This window comes from Megascapheus bottae, chromosome 1, assembly GCF_031878675.1.
Source record: "Megascapheus bottae isolate mThoBot1 chromosome 1, mThoBot2.hap1, whole genome shotgun sequence".
Lineage (NCBI taxonomy): Eukaryota > Metazoa > Chordata > Mammalia > Rodentia > Geomyidae > Megascapheus > Megascapheus bottae.
Window position 1 is genome coordinate 58031052 of NC_143509.1, and position 18392 is coordinate 58049443.

General features: G+C 38.0%; 1 protein-coding gene across 1 annotated transcript in view; it reads right to left on the reverse strand.

The window, feature by feature from the left end:
* Positions 1–152: 152 nt before the first annotated feature.
* The window catches only part of Slc15a2 (solute carrier family 15 member 2), a 34637-nt gene continuing 16397 nt past the window's right edge, over positions 153–18392 (reverse strand). Inside the window, exons 8-22 of the mRNA XM_090345502.1 lie at positions 16190–16272; positions 15400–15486; positions 15139–15228; positions 14999–15043; positions 13150–13182; positions 11318–11406; positions 9629–9710; positions 8719–8853; positions 8209–8373; positions 8046–8092; positions 6378–6488; positions 5487–5583; positions 2381–2527; positions 1775–1879; positions 153–1462 (exon numbers count right to left, since the gene is read on the reverse strand). Coding sequence (XP_090201628.1) covers positions 1286–1462; positions 1775–1879; positions 2381–2527; positions 5487–5583; positions 6378–6488; positions 8046–8092; positions 8209–8373; positions 8719–8853; positions 9629–9710; positions 11318–11406; positions 13150–13182; positions 14999–15043; positions 15139–15228; positions 15400–15486; positions 16190–16272 — 1493 coding nt within the window. The 3' untranslated portion in view covers positions 153–1285. The remainder of the gene's footprint in view (positions 1463–1774; positions 1880–2380; positions 2528–5486; positions 5584–6377; positions 6489–8045; positions 8093–8208; positions 8374–8718; positions 8854–9628; positions 9711–11317; positions 11407–13149; positions 13183–14998; positions 15044–15138; positions 15229–15399; positions 15487–16189; positions 16273–18392) is intronic.

The window sequence follows — 18392 nt, forward strand, 5'->3', positions numbered from 1 at the left end:
AGAAACTTAAACCTAGAGCATTAGTAGTAACCTTGTAGAATAAACAAGAAATTTCCAAGTCTAAAGGAAGAAATGGCCTTTTAATACTATGGGAAAAGTAAGCAGGAAAACAATACAAAACAAATCTAGTTTGCAACAAACTGGAAAACTGTACAAAGGAAGCCGAACTCTTGAGAGCATTTTGTATTGAAGAACTGTTGCACTAAGAAAGATAAAAATGTAATAATAATAATAATAATAATAATAAAAGCTGCCTTGGCAATACTGAAAAGGCTGAGTTGCAAAATTATGGTTTCTGTCTTCCAAAGCTGTCCACAAAAGGGTGTACTAGGACAGAAATAGCACAGTTCCTTGCACTGAAGAAAAACAAATGGCTTATCAAGAGTTCTCCAATTTATATTGTTCTTATTCCTGATGACTATGTTTTCGCTCTTTAATTTAGTTTTCAAGATCAGTGTCAAAAGAGGTATTTGGTGAGTAGAAAATAGACTATGTAGGTATTGGGAATGTGGCTTCGCAGTTGAGTGCTTGCCTAGCATGCATGAAACCCTGGGTTCAATTGCTCAGGACCATATAAACAGAAAAGGCCAGAAGTGGTACTGTGGCTCAAGTGGTAGAATGCTAGCCTTGAGCAAAAGAAGCTCAGGGATAGGGCTTAGGACTGGCAAAAATAATAATAATAATAATAATACTGTAGGAATCAGAAGGACATATCTTCTGTGTGTTAATAAAATAGTGTTCTGCCATATACTAAGATCATACCAGACTTAGACTTAGCTGACAAGATATACCGTGGACCAGATCATACCATACATACTATTCTTAAAGTCTTGAGAATAACACAATTATAGTGATAGAAAAGAAACTTGAAATCATGCATCTCTATTATCTTGCCTTTTTGCCTCTAAATCCGTACCTCAAGTGCAATTGTCAGTTCTAAATGGTAAGAACTTGGGCAGTTATCTCCTATAATTTTGCATACTTAATGGCATTTATCTCAATCATGCATTGTGTTTTTGTGGCCATTTGGAGATATCAGGCCAGCTTAGCAACTTTATACAAGGTTTATTGAGTTTATCACTACCCAGGAAAATACAGAATCATGGAGCCTTGTTTAAAGATACACTAGTAAAGCATTTCAGAATTGTCTCTATCATGGAAGAATGATAAAGGCTATCCTACTACCTCTATGCCCTTTCTCCTACTCAGTAGGAGAAAAAATAATGCTTGAAGATAAGTGATAGTTGAGATCAGGGCCAGGAATTGAAGTCAGTCCAGGCAGTCATCAGAGCTTTGTACTTTTGGTCTCTAGGTTGATCAAGTTTCCTTCGCTTTGGGGAATCTGCTTCTCTCCTAGCCCATGAATATCCTCTGACTTTATAGGAATGTAGTAGTAGGCCATGATGGAGAAGATTGAACAGACCACCAGCAGAAGACAAGAAAACAAAACGAATTCAGCCCACTGTAGAGAGAGATAAACACAAGAGAAGATCAGGGAGACACCTGAAACTAAAGAGGTCTTTGAGAATGGGGACTCAGGAATAGGTTGACAGTTCATCTGTGGGGGCACACTTTTCTCACATAAATGTGTGATGATCATTATCACTACCTGTGTATTTTCTGGCTAAGTCTGTGTATCTAGATCCTCCAAGTGTTATTACAACTGAGTTGGGTGAGATGGGAAGCAGAGAGATGAGGAAAGTGAAGAAAAGGAAGTTGGAGGGAACATTTCAAATAGACATGAGCTCAACCTTTGTTTCTCTCAAATCCATACCTGTACCAGACCACTGAACTGTGCCACAACAAGCACAATGATATTCCCGATGGCAACTGTCAACAACCAGGCTGCCTGAAGTACAGACTTCATGCTAGATGGAGCCTAGAAAGAATGCAAGTTTATAAGCAAATAAACCAACTCCCCCCCCACACCACCTCCCCGTGGGTGTTTCCAGGAAACGTCTCTCACAAATTTTTCCAGATTCCAAATTCCACCACTAAATTCAGCTGCCACATTAGTTTAGGTGTTGACAATAATGTTAATGGTAAAAAATGATACAGAGCTCTTAAACAGTTTCATTCACTACACAATGATCACTGTTACAACACTGAGATAGTTCTCCTAGTGTATCTTAAATATAGGAAAAGAAAAGCATTATGAAGACGAAAAACCAGATTTAGAGAAATCATAATTCACTTGCTCAAGGTGACACAGTAGGACATTTGACTCTTAAGTTACACTCCCTTGATAACTATTTGGGGTCATATATAAGGAGGCCCAAATCAATGGAGTACTTTGCCAAAATCACAGGCAATGCAGAATTAAAGCTCACTATTCTTGAAGCAGTGTATAGACTTTTATCTTCTATTTGTAAAATCTTACCTGAGAATAAGAAAACTCAAGTCCTGTGACAGAAAACATGACCTCTGCAGCTGTAACCAGGGCATATTGTGGTAGTTGCCATGCAATGGAAAGTTTATTGGTTGGGAAGTCTTCTGTTTTCCAAACCTCAAAACCCTGACCAGTGACCTTAGTGAGGAAAAGAGAAAATGGACTTCTCAGTAAGTTCCAAGTAAGTACTACTAGCTACAGCATTTCATGATCTCTATCCACTCCTCTTTTCCTTTTCCTTTTTCCCTAACTTTATCTGATTGATCATTTCTACTCATCCCCAGCATTTTTTTTTATAATTTTTTATTTCAATGTATAGAGGGGTTACAGTTATATTCGTCAGATAGAGGGTGCATTACTTCTATCTTACGTTTTTGTCCCCATTCCCCTCCCCCTACCCCCTCCCCTCATTTTTCCACTCCTACTTTAAATAAACAAGTAAACATCTATATAATATACCATGTAATAAAGTGGTATACTGTAACAATATGAGATTAACCAAAGGGTAACACAAGAGAGAAAAGCATAATACATAAAGAATAACAGTCACTTATAATTAAGCTCTTGTTTTTCCATGTCCTGGAAGTCCATTAATTTGGCCTCGTCCTATATGGTCTTATGTATCTAATCTCCAGCATTTCAGAACTGTCTTCGACAACACATGTCACACTGTAGTCAGTTACATTAAAAGTTCCTGAGATTATAATCTTGGTTGTGCAAATACCCTTGATTTTCTCAGTTAAAAGAATTGAAAATAGTGAGGAAAATATCTTACTTTGCTTTAGTTGAAAGGCTTAATAATACCTAATCTGTGTTTTGTCAGCATATGAAAACTATAACCACAGCTTCTAAATCAATCAAGGTCCATACTCCAGTACTGAAAGGCAGGTGACTAAATAAAGCAAAATGGCTGAATGGGAATGATAAGAACTACTAGATAGCACAGGTCCCATCTAAAGGTAAAAAACACTGCAGCACCAGTGACACTGTAACATTTCTTATTGTTTTCTGATTTCAACTCCAAGGTATGCTAATAATCAAAATTCTTTGGCAAATCTCTCTGATTTTAAATACTAGCAGTTGATTCTTTTTATAAATGTTGTCAATGCTACATAAGTCAAACAAGACCAGCCTATGACAGAAATTGAGTTTACAAGCCCCTAATTTATGACTTCTATTCTGGAAGCCTAGTAAATCATGTATTCAGAAGTATCTGTGACCTCTCTCTTAAACGGCTTGTGAGAGATAAAAGAAACTAAAAGTAGAATAATACCAAGGATGCAATTATTATAGATTATAGATTGAATTGTGCCTTTCAAAGTTCATGGATTGACATCCTCACACCCCTTACCTAAGAATGTGGCCTGATTTGGAAGTACAGTTAATATAGATACAACAGTCAAATGAAATGGGATCATTAGGATAAGCCTAATCCAATATGACCGATACGCATATTAAAAAATGGAAAGATCTGGGCCCAGATAAGCTCATAGGGCAAATACCATATCAAGTAAAACCATTCAGCATACTGCATGCCAAGAAATCTTCAATTTCCATCATGGAGGTTTGTGCCTATAATCCCAACTATACAAGCTGTTACTTAGGAGGCTATACAATAATCCCAACTATACAAGCTGTTACTCAGGCTGGCCCTGAGAAAAAACATACAATACCCTATCAAAAAGTATGTCTAAATCCAAAAAGAGCTTGTGGTATGGCTCAAGTGGCAGAGTGCCTTCCAAGCAAGTGAGGCCCTGAATTCAAACCCCAAACTGCATTCCCATCCCATTAAACATCAGAAGCTGAAGAAGATACATAGATCAGATTCTTCCTTATAGCTAGCAGAATGAACTGTCTCTATACATATCTTAATCTCAGACTTCTAGCCTTTTGTAATATAGAATGGATTTATGTTTTGTAAGCCATTCAGTTTATGCTATTTTGTTATACTAACCCTGGAAAATTAGCAAGTTTAGTTTGATTTAATATCTGAAAAACAATTAATGTTATATACCACATCGATAGGATAAAGGACAAAGACACATTTATCTATATAAATGTAGAAAAAGCATTTGATGAAATTCGGTCCTGTTTATCATAAAAACAAACAAGCAACCTAACATTTCAAAATAAACCCAACCTTGGCAAAAAAAAAAACAGAGAGTATCTACACATGTTTTAAAATCCACAGGTCATCTATGTAATGAAAAAGACTGAATATTCCCAGGTGACAGTGGTTCATGCTTGTAATACTAGGTACTCAAGAGCCTGAGACCTGACCTGAGATTGTAATTTGAGGACAGTGGGGCAGAAAATTCATGAAACTCTCATCTCCAATTAATAATTCTTTATCACTTTCAACATTCCCTATAGAGTCAGTGGGATTTCCACAGTCACTATAAACTCTTGTGGTTTGGATATGAATACCAATGCAAGATTCTGAAGAGAGGTTTACAGGAATTTATTGGACTCATAATGGCTCTGACCTACTGAATGGTTTAATCCATTAATAGATTGAAAATCTGAATGAATTATTGGTAAGTGGTAGAAAGTATGAAAAGTGAAGCCTTCCACCGATATGAAGGGTGCGGATTCTGGTGTCCTGTCTTTGAAGGGCATACATTTTCCTCAGCCATTTCCTCTGCTTCTCTTTGTTCCCAACCCACTATGAAGTGAGCAGCTTTCTCCCACCATTCTTTCTACCATGTTGTTTCTGGTTTTAGGTAGAAAAACAATAGAGGCACCTGGATGAACCTCTGTTCACCCCCCAAAATCATGCACCAAAACAAATCTTTCCTCCACTGAAACTGCTTCTCTCAGTACACATAACAATGATAGAAAATCTGACACAAGGCCCTGTCATCTTACTAGAAATGTCTGTGATCTTCTCTTGCCAGTGTCTTCTCTACCTTTGTCATTGTCAAGGGAACCCCACAATGTATATGTGTGTGGGTGTGCATACACACATATGTGTGCATGTGCACACATATGGGATGTGCATATTGTAGTGTGTGTGCATGTGTGAATGTGTGTGTATATGTATGTAAAGAGAAAGAGGAGACAGGTAGAGAGTAAAGGGTAACTGCGAATCACTTACATTTTTAATAACAAAAAGATATGCTGTACCAGGATCCAGAAGACCTAAATCCAGGAAAAAGTCCTTATCTTCTATTTTGCAATGCACTGCAGGGTATCTAGAACAGGATGAGTTTAAGTTAGAATACGCACATGGTTCAGAAAATCACTCCCATCCCCAAAGCATAGTGATCTCAATTCTCTATTGATGGTGAAGAAAGCAATGAAGCCACCATGTTTCCTTAAAGAATTATTTCAAGGCATGAGTCATTTTCATTTCTACCCAGATATGAACTCTTTATCAAGTATTTTTTAAATTCTAAACCTGAATAAAGAAATCTTTCTTTTGTGTGTATGTGAGTCCTGGGGTTTGAACTCAGGGCCCATGTGTTGACCCTGAGCATTTTTGCTCAAGGCTAGCACTCTACCACTTGTGCCACAGCTCCATTTCTGTCTTTTTTTTTTTTAGTAGTTTATTAGTTTTCCTTCCTGGGCTGGTTTCAAACTGCAAACCCCAGATTTGAGCCTCTTGAGTAACAAGGATCCCAGGCAGAAGCCACCAGTACCCAGTTGAATAAAGAAATCTTTATGTGAGTCTTGTGACTAGAGGAACAGCATATAATGGGGAATCTGAAAAGTTAAATTCTAAGTAATGGGGTAGCCAATGGGTGAGACCAAAAGTTAGAATCAATAATAAAATTTGTGAACCTCAGAGAGCTGGGCCAAGTTATCCGCACAGAATGGTCATCACAATTATCATGACCTCAATATATCTGTACAGAAATAAGATGAGACTGAGGGAAGGAAGCCAGAAAATAACCCAGATGTATTTAAATGCTACCCCACAACACACATAGAATAGCATTTGAAAATATGTCAATGGAAGTAAAATATCCGTAGGCAATGGTCTTACTCTCCTCTTGGCACAGTTCTGTAAGCTGACACACCATATTCTTCACCAACAGTGAGAGAAATATCTGTATCCAGGGAGATGTTGACATCTTTATGCAAAGTGTTAATAAACCTGAGGGTAAAGAAAATTATCTACAAGTCAGAAAAACAAAAGGGGGCAAGGAGTATTTTTCTGTGTTATTGTATCTCTAGTGTCTAGTAAAACAATAGTGGCTGCCATGTCAAAGGTACCTGATAAATAGTTAACTGGACAAAGAAGTGAACTTACCTGTACTAAGACATCTGTAGTCTTAGCTTTATTGAACTGAGTTTTTTCTACAGCATTTACTTGTTACCATATCACTAGCTGGGTGGATACCATTATCTGACTTTCTAAACCACCTTAAGCTCATCCAATTTCTTTCCATCTTCATGGTAGACTTAATCAATAAGACTTTACTTTTTTTTTGTCAGTCATGGGGCTTGAATTCTGGGCCTGGATGCTGAGCTTGAGCCCTTCAGCTCAAAGCTACCACCCTAGCCCTGGATCCATAGCCCCACTTCCAGTTTTCTAATGGTTAATTGGAGTTAAGAGTCATGGTCTTTAGTGTGCTGGTCTTTAGTGGGCTGGCTTTGCACCATGATCCTCAGATCTCAGCCTCCTGAGTAGCTAGGATTACAGGGTTGAGCCAGCGCACTCAGCAAGACTTTACTTTTTAAAAAGTAATATGATCATGTATATGTGTAGATATAACTGTATTTACATTAGAATGATAGCTTATTCTTACAAATGAAGTTCAGTTTGACTCATGCAAAAACTAGGTTTCTGGTCCATAGTAGGTTACTACTATTGTTTGAGGATTCAGAAACCTTAGATCATTCCAATCCACTTTTATAGTCTTCTGAATGTCATTATCCCTTCATAATGGGTTTTCTGATACATTTGTGTTTTGACAGTCTATGGCCTAGAGGAGAAGAGGGTAGATTGCTCTAGAGTCCTTTTTTCCTGGGCTTCGGATTATCTCGTACTGACCTAGAAAGATACCTCTTCTGCAGGCCTATGCTTTCCAGCTTTATTCTATTCTGTACTTATCTTGAGCAGTTTGTCTCTTCTGAAGCATGATGCAAATGCAAGTTATTATGGTTATTGTACTCGTCAGCAATTCCAGTACTTTCTGAAAAGTTGTCTTCTAAAATGTTTGTCTCATCAGCAATGGCCTGATGTTTGTGGCTAAGTATAATTATCTGTGTTTTTTTAATATCTGTTTCCTGACACAGAGGGATTTCTTTGGTGCTCCATCTGGGAATATGCCCTTAGCTTTATCTGGACTCAAAATCCAAGTCTTTTAATTCCAAATGTGAACTATGCCATGATGACTCTATAGATTTATAATACAAATTATACTTAGAAGATAGGCATCAACTACCAAGAGAGGAATATTAGATCATTTCTGAATTTCTCTCTGGTAAGAAATATATTCCTGGGAAATATAAGGTCATCTTCAAGCCCTACAGAAGAAATAACACTTATCTAACTCTCACTGTCTTAGAAAATGCCTCCCACATTCTAAGACAGATAATTCCTGTTCAGAGTAAATAGAATGTGAGGCTTCTTTATTTGAAGCCCAAAGATGAGGAAAGACTCAGGATTCAGGGAATAGAGTGGCGTAGGTCTATTTAACATGCCAACCTGATGGCTGTCATCCCATTGGCTGTTGTGTTTGTTATATCCTTTACCTATAAGAAAGAAGTAAAGTATCGATAAGGAGTTGACCAAAAGGAACCAGTAATTAGAATATTTGATCACCAAATCCTAAGACTTTGAGATGAGTACCTGGACTCCTTCAACATACCATCATGCTAGAAATAGTTTTCCCATTTTCATGAATGATCAAAGAATAGCAATTCTTCTCCTCCACAGAAATCTTAGAGTAGACAGACAAATTGTGATATTTCAGGTGGAAGTGGAAATCTTGGCTTTTTGTGTTCAGATGGAGTTTGGAATAATGGGTTGTTTTCTGCAGAAAGAAGAATATGTTATACATACTCACCTTCTATCCTAACTTGAACATCACAATCTTTTAGCATCTCAGGGTAGGTGATCTTAGCAGTTACTAGTAATTTTTTGTCTTCAAATAAATTATAGCAATCTAGGAATTTACCACAGAAAATTGACGTGTGTATACAGATTTATGAGGAAGTATTTTATTATAGGATTGTGTATAATAATTGAAAAATTACGTACCTGTAGAAAATGTATAATATAAAATATTATATACTCATTATCTAAGGACATGGGAAGATGGTTGTAATTAATGTTAAGAAAAAAATTGCAAGATCAGCTCAGCAGGCTTATAACTCACCTGGAAGGGTTTGATGGATTCCATCAATAATGAGTTATTTTTATCTCCTAGCACAGTCACATGTACATCATCTTCTGCCAGGTTCAAGACTTGGAGGAAAACTTCTTGGGAGCCAGGTTGGGGTTGGGTCATTTCCTTAGGACAGATAACATGCATTGGAATCTCCATATATTTACTGGTGATTGTACTCTTCAAGTCCATTGAGAACATATATCTTGGTCCTGTTTCTGACAGGCAGCTCTTCTAGCCAAGAGAACACATCTTCTCTAAGCCAAAAGGACCAGTGCCAGACATCAAACCCCATGCTTTTTGACTGTGTGATGGGCTTTTACTTCATTCCCTTAAGGCAGCCTGTCAATATCAATAGCCAAAAGGAATTTATTTGTGCATTTATAAGACATCATATAAACCTTTGTTTCCTAAAGAGATAACTAAATTCTGGGGCTGGGAGTGTGGCATAGTGGTAGAGTGCTTGCATAGCATCCATGAACACCCCAGTTCGTTTCCTCAGTACCACATATATATATATAGTTCAAGGCCCAGGAATGGTGAGAGAGAGAGGAGAGAGAGAGAGAGAGAGAGAGAGAGAGAGAGAGAGAGAGAGAGAGAGAGAGAGAGAGAGAGAGAGAGAGAGAGAGAGAGAGAGAGAGAGAGAGAGAGAGAACTAAATTCTTTGGATATTGATGCTTGGGAAATCCCTGAAAATAAACTGAATCACTCAGAATCACTTGGATTGCTATTGATTGCTATTCTGTCCTGTATTGCTCACCATTTCCCATGAGTATTTATACTGTGCCTCGTATAAAATGGGTCCTATGCTAGGTCTCAGGAAATAAGATTGAAAATCTCAGAAAAGTAAATAAAATAGATATGGACTTTCCCTCTAGATCTTAACATGTGTTGAACTTACATTTATTTTTATCTCTATAACTGCTGCAACTGCAAATGCCAGGCATGCAAGGATCATACCAACAGCCATTTTCCTCAGTGACCTGTAAAGAAAATGATCCATAGTTACAGCTATCCCTTAGACTCGAAAGCATAAAATCCAGACTTACCATCGAGACCTTTCTTAATTTAGTCTCAGTTATGTTTCAAAGTATTGCAGAGATCTCCCCTTAATGACAACTCCCCCTTGTATATCCTTTTTTCTTCTTTTACTGGAATCATATTGGATAGTCTCTGTAATCTGCTTCCTTTCCCCACTGCTACCTTTGCCTTACACTTAATTTTTTATTGTGATGTGGTTCCAAAAATGGCAGCAATACTACTGGATTTACAAATGGGTGAACATTTATTACCTGGCAGATGCTATGAACATTTGAAATCATTTTCCTATGCAGAAGTTTTGATTGGCTCTAGCAATAGGAAGGACTCTTCTTTCTCTATACTTCTTTGCATTTTAGTCTTCCTCTCCTAGGGCACTTAACATCTGCCACCTGTGTAATGCTTATCTTTGAATGTGTACTAGATCCCTTACCAACTAGTAAACTCCAGGAGACAAATATATGCTTGATTTGCATTGGCACGACACTTAGTCCTGAATCGCCTATTAACTCAACAATGAATGAGTAACTAACAAATGGGTATTTGAATGCAGGAAGTAAAAGTGGCCACCATTTTACCATCACAACTAATTTGCAATTAAATTAAAAAAAGAAAAGAGGTTTGAAATGCTCCCAGGATAGGGAGAATGTAGCAATAGGGAATAATTCTATTCTTAGTCCTCCTGAAGGAGGGGGATCCATTGCCTGTCTTATAGAGAGCAGGAGATTTAAAGGACCAGGACACGGTTTTCATCAAACTGGTATAAGAGCCTAACTAACCATGAAGCTGAGATCAATCTTTTCAGTGTCTTAGATTTAAGAGCACAGCATTGGCTCTGATACTGATTAATCTCCAGGGGTTTTTTTTAATATTAATAGGCATTTAATGTGTAAGAACTTAGTTTTAGATATAGCTTTAAAATAGCCATTTTTTCACTCAACAACTTCCATCATAGCCCTTCCCCAACTCAGGTGATCAGACAGGTTCTGACCTCAGTTGTTAACCCTCCACCGGAAATGTCATGCATATCTAGCCTCAAGCTGCGTCGGCAGAATGCTGTCCATCCAGGCTTGACCACATCTGTTGACCCGTAGCAGCTGCAGAAGTACCCCTACCTCTAATGGCACCAGGATGTGACCTTAGGAAATTGCTTATGATAAGGCTCCTGTCAAATTTCACTTCTGTGAATCAGCTTGCTTTTTGCGAAATTATCTCACTGCCTGAATATGGTTTTTGCATGTAGAAACTTTGCCCTACTAGGGGTCGAGGCTGCTCTTTGTTCTGAGACCCAAAGTCAAGGACAGGACAGTCACTGGCCAGCTAATAAACTCCTTTGTCATCTTTAACTGTGCCTCAGTATACTACTCAGCTGGAAGGTTATTTCAAATCCAGAATTAAAAAAAAAAAAAAGAAAAAGAAAAACAGAAGCAGATAATTGATAAATATAAACCAATCTCCCTTAAACCAAAACAAACAGATATGGACTCTTTATCAAACTGGGCAAAGATTTTTGTCATTTTGCAACAACGTACAGCATATATAGTGCACTTACGAGAAGTTAATTCCACACTTGGAGATCAGACGATAAATGACAAGATCAAACAATGGGATGAAGATAAGAACCAGAAAGGGATTTAGCACCTGTAACACCATAGTAAAAAGAATTAGCTATGTAATCGAGTTTGAAGTTTGATATTGATATTCCTCCAGTGCTATTCTTTTCTTTCCCCAGCACTATTCTTTCTGCTAAGGATTTTTTTTTTTGCATTAGGGATCTTTTATTATTCCATATGAAATTTTGGACTGCTTCCTCTATTTCATTAAAGAATGATGTTGGGGTATTGAAGGATCTTGCATTGAATTTCTAGACTGCCTTGACGGTCTTGCCATTTTGGCGATGTCAGTCCTCCTAATTGGAGCAGGGGAAGTTTTTCCACAAGATGATCAGACAAAAGGCAAAGGCTGAACCAATGTAACAGCCACATTCACAAGACAATATGTTGGAAATGATCCTTACAACTCAGGAGAGGGTGCAAGAGGGAAAGAGCGAGAAAAACATGGGAAGGCGTAACAATGTTTGCTAAGTAATGAATACACTACCTTATGAATGTAACCGTAACACCTCTATACAGCGCCCTCAGTAAAAAATTTTTAAAAAAGAAAAATACCTGTAAATTTAAAAAATAGCAACAAATGTTCTATCACTAATGTCATTTGTTCGCGTGAAATCTCTCTCATATCCATATATACTTTCAAGTACAATGATTTCACATTTCTCCCTCTGTTTTCATGGGACACTAGAACCAGAACTCATTCAAACTCCAAACAGAAAGACAGAAACAAAGCACTTCCCAATCGGCTGGAGATGTGGGCACATAAGTCTACTGTGTAAGATGCATTAGTTAAGGCTTGAGTCCACCTGAGGGGTTCTGTAAGTCTTTATCTCTGCTTATGGTTTTTATTTCATCCATTTGGCATGTTAATCCTCTGTACCTTGTGTCTTTTATGCTTTCAGAGTTTACAAGTTTGAGATTGCCAAACATGAAGTCTCCCTAATTGACACAGATGACTTATGTCCTTTATTTTAGAAGATATTTATTGCTAAAAATCTCATCATTAGGAGATATTTATTTTCCTTTAACAAGGTCTCTTTTTAATCCAAGGATAAGTTTTGTCAGCTGTTTTTCTTGAGCCATTCATCCAACACATATTTATCCAGAGCTCCAGAACATCATTAGTAAAAGAAAACAACATGGTCTGCTCCTGTAGTCTAATGAGGAGTGAGAGACATTCAGTTACCTATGAATACAGTGTTTATTCTTAGCTTCTGTCTCTTAATGTCTCTATGTCAGCCTCTTTTACACTCGAGGCTTCATTTCCCTTGCATAGGACATTAGCTATCCATTATCCCACAGGACTTGCTTCTTTCTTGTTGTTTGTTTGGTTTTTGTTGCTATTTTTGATAATCTATAATCCCTTCTCTTCTATTATAAGAAGGAGAAAAGAAAGAATTTAGGATTTATCAAGGACCTAAAACAAGAACTGGAAGTTACCAGTGAAGAATGATTCTGACTTTATTGCTTGTAGAAGAAATTCTTAAATTTCTTTGATAGTATTTCCATTATAGTACTATGACATAGGAGAATTATATTGTTCATACTTTACCTGTGGGCTCAAACACTGTTCCTAATGTTGGACAGAAGCTATTTATTTAGCAGAGGGTATGATAAAGAGACAGAAGGCTTCAACAGAACGTTTTCACCTGGTCTTTGCCTTCCTTACCATATAAAGAAAAAAAGCATCAGATTTTGCTATTCATCTGAATACTATAGATAGAGTTAAGAAAAAAATATATGTCTCCATGTTTATAGAAAAATCTCCTACCTGCATCTGATCCGGCTGAAGCACAAAAAAACCCTGAAACATTACAATAAATTATAATTAGATCATGGCAGAAGTCAAGGAAAGCCTAGATAAACTAGCTTGATAATTATTAGTATGAAGAACATATAAAAGAAAATTTGCCAGGTGCCAGTAATCCCAGCTACTCAGGAGGCTAAGATCTGAGGGTCCAGGTTCAAAGCCAGCAGGGGCATGAAAATCTGTGAGACTCCTCTGCAACTGGCCACCAGAAAACTGGAAGTGGTTCTGTGGCTCAAAGTGGTAGAGCACTAGCCTTTAACTGAAGATCTCAGGGCCAGTGCCCAGGCCCAGAGTTCAAACCCTATGACCTATCATATGAAGGAAAAAAGAAAAAAAATCCAACAGGCCTTTGGTTTAGGATCTCTCTTTTGCATTAAAGGCATGCGGGCCTGAAATGGTTCTGACTATATTTGCTAAGGACAGATAGACTTGAGAGAAAATACTCTTTTGTATTACAGGCTAAGCATCATTTATTCAAAGTGCTCGAGATTTTGGAACATTTAGATATGTATAATAAGATATCTTGAGGATAAGACCTAAATCTCAATATGAAATTAATTTCTGAATGTATAAGCTATGTGTATGAGATGTATATAAAATGTCATCTTTCTAATAATTTTGTGCAAGAAAAGAGGTTTTGTGCTGTGGATGCCTCTACTTGTAATACTATGTTAATGCACCTCAAAGTTTGAATTTTAGAATGATGAGGATTATAAATTCTCAGTTAAGGGATGATCAACCTATACTACACTTTTCTTGAGAGAGAATGGCTTGGTGTATAGTTATGGGTGGTAATAATGGAAGGGATAAGTCGTCATGGTTGAGGTAAAGACTCCCACTGAAGTATAGTGCTTCCAAAGTTTCTTTTCAAGGGTCAACAAGAGGACCACCATGGCAAGTCCTGAGCAATCAGAGGCAAAAGAAGTTAAATTTGCAGGCTCCAAATACACTAGTTGATATGACTCTGGTATCATTCTGCCCCGTCTTCTTCAAAACCATACTATAATAATCTAGGAAGTAGAACCATTAAGAGCAGAGAGTGGAGCAAAGACTAGAATGAACTGAAAGAAATGAACATTGGGAAAGGAGAGATGAGTGTTTATAGTCTTCTCATTTCTCCATATGTAAAATTAATCCATGTACCAAATATCGCATTTCCCTAAGTCCCTGATTGTGCTCCTGCCTGCCAGACAGGATGAATTATGACGCAGCATCTCCTGGAATGGGCTTAGCTAGAAGATCCCACTGAGGACTGTCTCATATCACTGCACTTTCTATCCTCTCTAGCCCCTTGAGTATATTTAAACATTTCCTATCTACTTATATTCCTATTTTCTAAAGACAATATCCTATTTTTCATTTCTAGCTTTGTTATCTAGCCAGCTTTTGTTATATCTGTGTCTACTCAGTGCTTTTAGATTCTATGTGCAACTTTCTAATAATTTATACTCCATTTTGGGGGGAAAAACCAGAAAGAATGAAGGTTGCCTACTTGCTTGCTTGCTTGCTTGTTTATTTGCTAGCTTGTTCTGGGGCTTGAATTCTGGGCCTGGATGCTTTTATGTTGTAGGGTAGTATTCTACCACTTAAGCCATAGCTTCACTTCTGTTTGTTTGCTTTGTAGCTTTGTGGAGATAGGAGTCTCACAGGGTTTCCTGCTCAGGCTGATTTGAACTGTAATCCTTCCATCTCAGCCTCCTGAGTAGCTTGTATAACAGACATGATCCACTGGTGCCCTGTAGAAATCATTTTTTCTCAACACCAGTGAGGAAGAACATTACAGATTTCTCTGGCAATCTTTTCTACTCACCAAATTCCCATTCATCCTGGTGGCTTGCAAGGTCCATCGTGAGCCCTAGGGTGAACAATAGAGGTGACTATGAAAACTCCCTTCCCTATGAGAGAACAAAGTGGCCAAGGAAAGGTAGATTTCCAAAGACCTAGACTTACCTGTTGATCCAAAAGAGCCCAGAACATGGGTAATGGGATATAAAGAAACAGGACCCTTGTTAGAGCCTTCACATCCATAATGAGCTGTTTCTGCAGGGAAGAAGAGAGATTAGATAAAACTTGCAGCTGTTCCAAATGTGTTTTGTCTTTCTTAAAATAAAAGTGGCCCAAATCAGTAAAACAGAAAAGACCATATGCCCCTGGAGATGATCAGTTTTAATGACTCCATAGAGCTATGAGAAGGTTTGTGGTTTCACTTACTGGGTATTCCTCAGCTGCCCAATCCAGCCAGTGCTGTCGCTTCGGGATGTCCCCAGAACGGTTTTTGAAACGGTTGGAAATAGCAAACTAGTGCAGAACATACACATTAGAGAGAGGTAAAGAGAAAACATCTCCTTGTTTTCTAACTTATTAGAAAGATTTTCTCTAATTCTTCAATATCATGACATTGAATTTCAGAATGTTTAAGATATAATTTTATTTTTCTTATGTCCTGTTATCATCATATGCAATACACTCAGAAGAGGTTTTTTTGGTGTCAGTATTTTGAAAACGATTACATTATTTTTCTACTTCATGATGAAGCAGAAGCATGGAGAATGATCAATGCATTTCAGCTTACCAAAAGACATGCAACTAGAACAGAAATCACTAATAAAATTATGTGCCCAGCTGGGCAATGATGGCTCACACCTACTCAGGAAGCTGGGATGTGAGGATGTGGCTCAAAGCCAGCCTGAGCAGAAAAGTTTGTGAGACTCTTATCTCTAGTTAACCACCAAAAAAAAAAAAAAAGAAAGAAAGAAAGAAAGAAAAAAATTAGCTCAAGTTACAAAGCACTAGCTTTGAGAACAAAACCTCAGAGACAGCACTCAGACTCTGAGTTCAAGCCTCAGGCTTGGCACTGTATATATATATATATACACAATATATATTATGTATATATACATATGTGTATATATACAACTTTATCCATGTTTGAATACTTATACTCAGTATAGTATCTATTTGCTGTTTATTGGAAAAGTAGGTAAACAATTAAAGGACTTACCCAGATACATTTAATAACTTGACTCACTATATTTCCTTCTGGAGGTGGTTTTCTGTACATCTTGCTTCCCATTGCAAACACAGCTGCAAGTGACACAAAAAACAATGCTCTTAGCTCTAAATACATTCAATACATCAGTGCTAAGGCAAACTGTTGATGTGTATGAGAGACTAACAAATCTCATAAAGAAGTACTGATATACTACATGGCTTCATAGGAGTGAAGAAAAGATAAAATGGGCAATTTTAAAGATATATCCATCTCTAATACATGAAGAAATAGAAGATTAAATAAATTAAGCAACTTATACAAAAGTACATGCTAGAAATTGCCATTAACAGTATTTCTGATGTGAAGGTTCTCTGGTTCAGAAATCTATTCTTTTAACCACCAAAGTCTACCTCATTCATATATTTTTCCTCCCCCCTCCCCAATGCTGGGATTCAAATTGAGGGTCTTATGTTCACTTAGCTTCCTTACTTAACTTCTTAGTCAGCTGGTGCTCTTACTTGAGCCATGCATTTAGCCCTGCTTTTTGCTAATCATTTTGGAGATTAAGTCTTACAGACTTCTCTGCCCAGACTGATTTTAAACTATAATCTGGATCTCAGCCTTCTGCATACTGGGATTACAAGCTTGCTTTAAGTTTTAACTGATACTAACATACCATATACTCAAGGTTCAAGATCTGTATCTACAGGTGAAGTACTTCTTGTAAACTCAACCATTAAACTTAGGTAATTCCAGTTTGTATTTGGACTACATTTTGTGAAGACTCCTTGCCATATCTTGTTTTAGATCCAGCTAGTAACTCTTCTGTTCTCTTCTTAGAAATTACAGTACCTGGGGCCAGGAGCATGGCCTAATGGTAAAGTGCTTGTCTAGCATGCACAAAGCCGAAGGTTTGAATCCTCAGTACCACATACATAGAAAAAGTCAGAAGCACTGTGGCTCAAGTGGTAGAGTACTAGTCTTGAGAAAGTCCAAGGACAGTGCTCAGGCCCTGAGTTCAAGCCCCAGGACTGGCAAAAAAAAAATCTGGGCACAGTGGCTCACACCTGTAATCCTAGCTACTCAGGAGGCTAAGATCTGAGGATAGAGGTTCAAGGCCAGCCTGGGCACAAAAGGTCCTGACACTCTTATCTCCAATTATCCTCTAGAAAATGGGAAGTGGGGCTTGGCGCAAGGGTAGGATGGGGCCTTGAGCTGAAAAGCCCAGGGACAACATTTAGGCCCCAGGTAGGGCGGTAGCCTTGAGCTGAAGGGATCAGGGACAGCATCCAGGCAGAGTTCAAACCCTGTGACCCACAAAACACACACACACACACACACACACACACACACACACACACGCACACGCACACCTCACAGTACCTGGAAACTTTGAAGACATGTGTCCAAGCCAAACCACACTCTGATCAACGTGTTGATTTAATCAGGATACACACTTCACCATGAAAGGGACCAATGGTGATGGTCAAAGGGACCAATAACCATACAATTCCACTACCCATCTAATGTCCTATAACTCCCATCTTACAAATGTCTTTAGAAATGCACTTCAGCTGGAAATGAGGCCCAGTGACAGAGTGCCTGTCTAACAAGTACAAAACCCTGAGTTCAATCTTTAGTACTGCCCCCCATCCACAAAAAGGTACTACTCAGATAAGTACTAGTAAGTACTAGTAAGTACTTTCCAAGATAAGTACTAGTGGCTTATAATCTTAGCTATAAATGAAGCTGAGATCTGAAGGGTGTGGTTCAAAGCCAGATTGGGAGAAAGTGAGTATACAAGGCTCTGAGGTCAAGCCCAGGTATCATCACACACACACACACACACACACACACACACACACACACATTCACACCAATTATCCTGTGGCATTTAGTCCTTTTTCTCTGTTGGAACGTGAATCAATGTTGATCTCCTTTCTTACCACTCTCTCACTGAATTATCTCATATTTCATATACTGGCCTAATCCCCCAGATTAAATATTTCTATTGATCCCTAAACCAGTTATTTCCAAATGACTATTTGTTGACTACAATTAGATATTCCAAGAACAACTGTAATGCAACATGTCCAATACAAATATGCCATTTCCCCAACACTGTTTCCCCAACTATCTGAGTTAATGATCCCATTGCAAACCCAGTTGTTCAAATTAGTACCCTGCATTCACTATTGACTTATATGCTCCC